The sequence below is a fragment of the Pipra filicauda genome, unplaced genomic scaffold (genome assembly GCF_003945595.2).
Source record: "Pipra filicauda isolate LSUMZ 115617 unplaced genomic scaffold, ASM394559v2 scaffold245_size1146780_pilon, whole genome shotgun sequence".
Taxonomy (NCBI): Eukaryota; Metazoa; Chordata; class Aves; order Passeriformes; family Pipridae; genus Pipra; species Pipra filicauda.
The window spans coordinates 879,015-887,677 of NW_024104360.1; the positions used below are offsets into that span (position 1 = coordinate 879,015).

At 39.7% G+C, this 8,663-nt stretch overlaps 1 protein-coding gene across 4 annotated transcripts in view; it reads right to left on the minus strand.

Annotated features, from left to right (window-relative positions):
• The window catches only part of DNAAF11 (dynein axonemal assembly factor 11), a 34,556-nt gene extending 26,452 nt beyond the window's left edge, over window positions 1-8,104 (minus strand). The window contains exons 1-5 of one of the 4 annotated variants that reach the window (XM_039381882.1): window positions 8,024-8,048; window positions 5,065-5,121; window positions 4,322-4,489; window positions 1,603-1,734; window positions 937-1,014 (exon numbers count right to left, since the gene is read on the minus strand). In XM_039381882.1, the coding sequence (XP_039237816.1) occupies window positions 937-1,014; window positions 1,603-1,734; window positions 4,322-4,489; window positions 5,065-5,121; window positions 8,024-8,033 (445 nt within the window). In that variant the 5' untranslated portion in view covers window positions 8,034-8,048. Of the gene's footprint in view, window positions 1-936; window positions 1,015-1,602; window positions 1,735-4,321; window positions 4,490-5,064; window positions 5,122-8,023 lie in introns of all 4 variants that reach the window. The other 3 variants (XM_039381884.1, XM_039381885.1, XM_027712044.2) reach the window with 3 other exon arrangements.
• Window positions 8,105-8,663: the final 559 nt, after the last annotated feature.

The following is an 8,663-nucleotide window of genomic DNA, read 5'->3' on the forward strand; positions in this document are numbered from 1 at the left end:
TAAATAACAAATCACAGTAAAAAATAATGCAGCCTGATAGATGAATTTCAAATTTAGTGGCATGAAAACAAATGCAAGTTTCTCAATAAATTGCCAAATAGATGATGTACTACCTATTTCTTCAACTTTTACAAATTTTTGTTTAGACTATTTGTTTATTGTTTATTTAAGCCATCCTCTTGAATCAGCTCACAGACTTCAAAACACAAACAAAATAAACCAAGCACAAAATGAACCAAACCAAACCAACCAACCAAACAAAAAAAACCCAAAAAACAACGAACCAACAAAAAAAAAACCAAACCAACAGCTTTTTTTTTCTTTTACTGTTCCTTTTTCAAGGCAGATATCTTAAAGAGTCAGTAACTGGTCTAATCAGAATCAAGAAACAGAAAACAATCAAGTCATAAATTATTCAAGTAATATGGAATGTGTTTATGGGTGGCTCTAAGTGTTAGATTATAGTCTTGGAAAATGCCATATCTTTGCACATGAAATGTGCAAAATGATAGGATAAAGGATTAAACACAGATAAAACAGACAGGATTTCATGCAATGAGAGAGAAAAAAAATCATCTGAAAACCTCTTTAAAAATACCCCACACCCTCAATGCAACCTGTGCTCACAGCAGAACCTTCCTGTGTGTGGCATTTGACTGCTGAACTGAAGATGATTGTTAAAACATTACAAAGAGACATTTTAAAAAGTTCAGTGTTTAAGTTCAAGAAAGTTCAATGAGAAAACTTCAGCACTAGGAAGCCCTTGGCTACAAAGCAGCATTTATTGAAACCCTGCATACAAAACCACTCAGTATCAAGAAAATACCTTCACTGCTTAATGGTGAATCTGCTTAATGGCTTCTACCCTCTTTCACACTAAGTCACAGTTTAAGTGTTCTAATATGAAAAGGCTAAATGGTTTGTTTAAAAACTGACCTTCCAGATTTTCAATTCTTTCAATGTTGTTCAAAGCTACATTTAAATATTCCAGCTTCTTTAGTTTGCTCACATTTTCTGTAACACAACACAGATATATTATTTCAGTTCTCTGCATTGGAAAGGGCATTATCATTTTACCTGTTCACTTTACTTCAAAGAAAAAATAAAGCAGAAAATAGGAAGGACAAATCAGAACACACATCACATTACCGAGCATCAATATTTAAATATTAATTAAAGGACAAAACAAAAAAGTTCTCCGAAAACACAAATTAAAATAAAAAAGTAAAAAGAAATAAGGAATCTTATACACACATTTTTAGCACAAATCCATAAGACACATATCTAATGCAAGAGGACTGGCCAAAAAACATGGTGAAAGCATGACAAATGCAAAAAGCACCTCTTGTGAAACTTAGAAAGGATTAGACCATACTTGGACAAGCTTTATAAAATTAAAGTTTTACACTTACTTATATAGAAAATATTGGCTTTTTTAGTTTATCTGTAAATTTTTGACATCTTTAATCTACAGGTTTAGTACAAGAAACTTCCTCTTCCCCTTTTCTAAAAATTTTACACATATGGATTTCTGTGAGTTCAGTATGAACAAAACAAAGACACATATACACACACACACATTCCCTGATCTTGGAGTCTAACCTGTATTATTTTCACCATGACCTATTGGAATTAGTAGGTTCACAGTGAGTGGGGAACATTTCCTCTTTGGAATACCGAAAAGGGGTAAAGTGGGAATAGGGTAGCAACAATCTTCATCGCTCCCAAAAATGTCTGAAAAATGCAAAGACCACTTGAGATAGATGACCCACAGGTCAGAGACTTAAATCTGAGACAAGATACAGCAGGTAACTTGTGTCATAGTTACCAGTTTCTTCCCAATCACCACGTTTCAAAGATCTGACTGGAAAATCTGTCCAAAGAAGTCATCAAGTTTACCTCAAATTCTAACTCACAAGCTGCACTGAATAACTGCTGTACAAACTGTGCCTGCTGGGGCAAACAAAGTAATTCAAGCAGAGGGAGCTTCATCTGACAACCACAGATCATGTCTGCAGCTGAATTAGTTGTTCAGGCTCTTCTACGATGATTACAGAGAACTAGGCTGTTCAAGGTGCAGTTCATCTTACCTTAAATTGGCTGTCTAAAACTAGTGAATCAAATCATGCACAAAAATAAGCCTTTTCTTCATGACTGGTTATAAAGGGAAGGTACTGTAATTTGTAGACAAAGATGTCTACAAATTTGGTGACATGAATCCTACTGTTGCACAGCAATTTAAATTAGTAGTAGAATGGCTAAGGCTTAGTAGAAGAGTAGGCCTAGAAAGCAACTTTGTTTGTGTGTGAAGTGGAAACCATAATCAAAGGATCTAGTCAGGCATGTATGCAACGATTTGTTACCTAGGATGTGGTTAAGGTCTGTTAAACAGTTTCTAGGGGTATTTCAGTCAGAGCTTGTTTGTAACTGCACCTGGTTTGCTGTGGAAACTGTAACTGGTTTGCCGTGGAAACTGCACGTAAACTTGTTTGTGTATAAAAGCTGAACTGAAAATGAGGGTCTTCGGAATCCTGACTTTGGACGCTAGTCCTCAGGTTCCCGGGGCCCCGAATAAAGCACCGCATAAACCGGCACTCTGTTGGTTTGTGTTTCTTCTGGTTACGGGCAACACTACCACTTAGTACTAAGACCTTGGAGAGGTATTTTCTTCAAAATTCACAAAAAAATGATGAAATTAATTTCTCAGCAAGAACTTGTGCAGCTTAGGTTGGATGTTTTTCTTACAATATTTCTGTAATGGCAGTGCCTGTACACATGAAGAGAGTTGAGTGTTGAAGCCAGTGATATCTTGGGGTTTTTTTCCATTTATAGAAGAGAATCAGGACGCATCCATACACTGGGTGCCTGACAACCTTGCTCAGTAGGCAAGTCTGATCTTGAGGCCTGCAGAAAGGTTTTGTTTAAGAAGAGAGAGGACACATCCCGACAGAGTCAATATAAACCATTCCAGGATGATATTCAGAAGCATGCTTGGAAGTGCTGTGCCCTCTGCAAGGACATGTTGGTATCCACTGGAAGAATTACTTCTCAAATTCAGTACTTTGCCACATAACCCCTGTTGGCAATGCTTTTGGTCACCCACTATAGTGCAGGGATGGTGTGTCTTCGTGTGTGTTTGTTTTGGATTTTTATCCCATTAGTTACTAAGGTATTATCTTGGAAAGCCATTACATTATACAAGAATATATGATTCACTAAGTTGCACACTTTTCCAACTCTTACAGTTAGATTATGCCAAGATAAAAACTGCATGCCTCAAAAATGAAATTGCTGAGAAAACTTTGTGTCCAAAAAGCAACAATCTGAATATGATATCCTGTACTAACCTAAAGGAGGCCTGAGTGTTGACAGAAAATCCACAAGATGAAAACTTGTTAAGGACACAGTAACAGAGAGAAAACCAACTTCAGTTTCAGTCCCATTTTTGATGGGGCAAAGCATCATAAAGTAGTTTCAAAAAACTTATTCTCTCTGGGAGAAGATTCCTTCTCTCTAAGAAATGCAGATGGTAGCAGTACAGTTTCATGATGAGCCACTCCAGAGAACTTAACAGACTTGTCTACAAGTTCTGAGCACAGAATTTCATCTTAAAACTTCAGTATTTAATTTCTTCCTCTTAAGGAACTTTAAAGAGATATGTAAATGTAATTCCTGAACACTTCCAACTTTTCAGTACTCATCTATGCACTATCTGTAGAGTCTAAGCTTTTCCAGCCATAGGCTTGATGTTGCATCTTTCAATAGAATGCCAATGAAACACATGAACCAATGCCAAAAAATGCAGACCATATGAAGTCATATCCTCTCCTGTGGTGCAGGAAGACCACTGAGACTGTGTTGTAAAAAGTTTGGTTTATGCTTAAAAGTAAGTATTTTATTCTAATGAAAATTATTTCAGTGTCAACAAAAAAATACCATTTGCATAAACACTTAATTTAAAAATGAGCCTGAAGAGAGCTAATCCTACGACACCATAGTCCATGGCTAAACCCTTTGTTTGCCACAAATATGGGATATTTAATAATATCTTGACTTTTGAGATTTTAATCAGTGAAAGGTGTTCCACACTCATATTCTAGTGAGTATCTGTATCCCAGTAGTATCTTTTCCATTTAAAATTTCTCTTGCAAATTTCTGAGCTTCTTAGAAATTTAATAAAGAAATCAACTCTTGTAGGAGCACATCCACAAGGAACCTCTCTGTAGTTACTCGCTGTACATTCCCTTACTTTTTTTTTACCTGATTTCAAAATTATGCATGTAAATCCATTTTAAAAGAAACATATCCAGAAAACACTTACCAATTTTTGGAATGAGATTATTCTGAAGATAGAGAATTTTTAAATCTCGACACCATTTGTCAAGATACTCTAGTTTTTCTATTTCCTGTTGATGTAAAGAGATTTCTTCCAGTGAAAAAATTTCACAGTTGTTATGTTCTGCACGTCTTCTAACAAGATCTTCAGTGACTGAAAGAAACATTAGATGTCATATTTCCCCTTAGTCCTTTTCTGCCACCTGACTTATAAACAACTTATAAATTCATTAAAATACTTTTTTCCACCACATCAAATAGCCCAGTAGGAATGCCAACAAAAATAAAATCTGCAAGAAAAGATACTGAGTACCAAGTAACCTCGAGCCACTCTCCCACAGTAAACACTTTTTGTGAAACACACTCATGTCACCTGTAACATTTGGAAAAATCCATATGAAAACTGCTGAGTGTTCCATAAGAGTGTGATACAACCCTTGCAGAAATTAATCCAGCAGCCATTATTTTCTGCATAGCTTGGGTTGCAGATTGATTCATATAGACAAGAAATGGAGTGTTTTATGCTGTTTTATTTCCAGATGCCAGATGTTCACATCACAGAGAGCAGTGGGGGGGTGGGAGGAAAGGAAACTAACTACAGTGTGTCATCATATTCTTCAGTACAGTGTGCACAGAAATAAGCAGGATAAATGTTGAAAGTAGGCAGATATTTTTTATGGCAAAGTCATAACTGATGCTTATAAATGTTTGTTAGAATGAAATGTGTACCTGGACATTTCTTAGGCATCACCAGCTCATTAGCAGCCAGCAAAGGAATTTCAGTGGCTGAAAAACACCAGAGACCTAGGTTCAGAGTTATCCTGTAGTAATATTTAATGCCAGGCAATCTTTCAAACAGTGGAAAGGCTCTGGATAATGAAGGTAAAGAAATTCTCTGAGAACCAATGCTCACTCTTGAGCTAGATGTTAGTACTTTGTCTCCAGCCCGCTGCACCAAAAAACCCTGGTGTTTTCTTCTCCTTGGCAAGGAGTGAAGCACTGATGAAAAAACTAGTGGTTTATTAAATTAGCATAGGTATTTTCAGGATTGCTAATGCCAAAAGACCCACAAAGCCCACAAAAAAACCCGAAAACAAACTCCCTCCCTTCCCCCCCAAAAAAAAATTAATCCTTTAAAAAAGACTCTGAAGAAAAATAAGTAAAAATTACAGAGAGATCTGTGAAAACAAACTGTTCCTATCATGCATTAATTAAAAGTATTCTTTCACTTCTTTATCTCAGGAAGGGTTTGTGACATTATCCAGTTGTATAGTGGTCCTGGAATGGCTGCACACTTTCACACAGACAGGTCTGCTCCAGGCTGGGAAAACTATGTACCAATACAGCCCAAACTCACATGTGTCTGTGCCTCTCCTGTATCTACACTCTTTGGAAAAAGGGGTGAAACTGGTTTTGTGTATATTATATGATTTAGAGATGACGAGGCTTAAATCTCCCTTCTGCTCAACAGATTTTCATCTGGCATGATTTACAGAATTAAACGTGGTGATGCTGATATTGATGGAAGGGGGGAACCTGTCTGCACATAAATCATATTGGGAAAGGTAAGTGTCTTTGTGTTTTTTAACCATCTTAGGCAGGTTTGCTGCATTTGAACAACCATCTTCTCTTTAACAGACCATGGATCGAACTTGATTAGAGTAACAGAGAAAAGAGAAAAAAAAAGGCAAATAACCATGACTAAATACTTTAGTCTTCAGAGAAATTATGAAAACACTGGCATTTCTAATAAGTTACTCAGTAAATCTGCTGGAAATTAAAAGGAAAAAAAAAGGCCTTCTTACTACTGTATTTGGAGCAGATTTTGCAGTGCCACTATTTCCAAGTAATTTTGAGCAAGAAAACAATATTCCTTAATCTGCATACATACACACTATGGCAATACTATGCTCTAAACCTTTTATACAAAGTCATACAAACTGTTCCTGGCAGTTTAATTACAGCCAGATTTCCCTTTTCTGATGAAAATTGAAATTACTGTTGCAGCAATTATGCAAAAATGTCCACTTCCATTACCAGATGGTTTGCAAAGCAGAGACAATCATTCACATAGAAGCTACTGTGGAGCTTTAGGGACCTATTTTGGGGTCCTGCTGCAGGCAACTGAGTGAATATTTGGCATTTGGTATATGATCTAGTTCATTTAAGAGGAATGAGGGAAACAAGTTTGTAAGAAAAAACAAATTTTAAATAAAATTTAAAACAACAGCATTTTCAGGACATTGACAAAACACACTGAATTCACTGAGAAGTTCATTAAACAGATTTTCTGATGTTGTGTGCAGTAACAGGAGACTGGCCCAGTGACCTGGGAGGTAACAGCTACTCCCAGGTTCCCACGAACACGGGAGGAAATAAGGGATGGCATCACTCAACTGGAGACAACAGACCTTGAAGATCTAACTTCCAAAAATTGCATGTTTTGCTCAAAAAAGGAAGCAGATATGAAGGATAATATTAAAAAAAATGGAAGAATAAGCAGGTGGACAGCTGCAGGTGTATCTCAAAACAGTAGGGGCAGCTGCATTTCAGAAAGGTGAAGTATGCAACCATTATTTTAGGACTCAAATTCATGCTGTGCTGTTCAGGAGACAAAGCCATTCTCCTTCAGGCAGTGCCTGCTCAGGGAAGGCATCTGACAGCTTCATGCAGGGAGAAGGAGCTCCTTTCCAAAGCACTGTTTTAGCCCCGCATGGGACTGGCAGTCCAGTGATGATATACAATCAAAATAGATTACAGGAAAAATCACAGAGGAAGGGAACTCCTCAGTAGCTTTTTTTATGAGTGGTAGTTGTGAGCACTCAATCTTCTAAATCATACTGCTGTACCTGTAACAGATGATGTATCCACAACAGATAATCAATTCATAAGTAACAGTAGGGAGTATTTTAACCCCATTTGGGTTTTTTTCACATCTGACAGCCCCCGGCTCAGACACGACCCATCCTGTCCAGCATCTCCCCTTGCAGGGGCTGCCATACACACAGAGGGCTCCCCAGCTGGGCCGCCTGCGAGGCCTCTCGGGGGCTGTTTCAGGAGACAAGAGCACCCCTGTGCTGTATGTGGTGGGTTGTTATTGCCAGGGAGGAGGGAAACCTGATAATCGAGCCAAGCTGAGGAGAGCAAGGGAGGCAGGAGGGGAGGGAGCAGCCAGGGGAGTGTGGGAATGGCAGGGAAGGGGAAACGAATCATGGAATCGTTCAGGTTGGAAAAGACCTTTGAGATCATCGAGACCAACTAGTACTACTAAATCCACCACTAAACCATGCCCCTAAGTGTCATATCTGTGCCTTTTAAATACCTCCAGGGATGGTGATTCCACCACTTCCCTGGGGAGTCAGTGCCCTTTCAGTGAAGAAATTTTCCCTAATATCTAATCTAAACCCTGGCATAACTTGAGGCCATGTCCTCTCGTCCTGTCACTTGTTACTGGGAGAAGAGTCCGGCCCCCACCTCACTACAACCTCCTTGCAGGGAATTACAGAGAGCGACAAGGTCTGCCCTGAGCCTCCTCTTCTCCAGGCTGAGCCCCCCCAGCTCCCTCAGCCGCTCCTCATCAGAGTTGTGCCCTTCTGTGGACACGAAGGAGGTGTCCAGGGCGCGGGGCAGGTCCTGGGGATGAGGGAAGGAGCCGGGGAGGGGACAGACGCGGCTCTTTGACACTCACTCCGCACCATGGCCGCCCCTCCGCCGCCGCCGCCATTACCGGACGCGGCCGCGCTGCCCCGGCAACGGGCCCGGGCGGGCGGTGCTGAGGGAGGTGCCGAGGCTTTTGTACGAACATACGAGAGTTTCAGCGCTGCTCCTGCCCCCGTTATTCGTCTGGGAAGACTCAACAGAGGTGCCTTTTCCGCAGGCATAAATCTCACGTCTGTCCTTTCTATGACACTTTTGTCCTCCTCCTGCGTGTTCGTCAGCCAGTTTGCCTCACGCATTTGGGGCTGAAAGCATGTTTATGGAAGCTGCCTGTTCCCGTGATTCATAGAATTTTAGAATCATAGAACCGTTCAGGTTGGAAAATACCTCTAAGATCACCAAATCTACCTGTTAACCAAGCACTGCCAAGTCACCACTAAACCATGTCCCCAAGTGCCACATCTACACGTCCTTCACACCCCTCTAGGGATGGTGACATGGTGACTCCACCACTTCCTTGGGCAGCCTATTCCAATTCCTGATCACAGCTGTCATCAGATCAAAGTGGAAACAGCAAGAAAGTCACTCTGTAGTTCCTACCTCTTTGCTAACACAGGTCTTCATTAACCTAAAGGTCTAATCAAACCTAAAGGTCACCTTCTACTAATAAG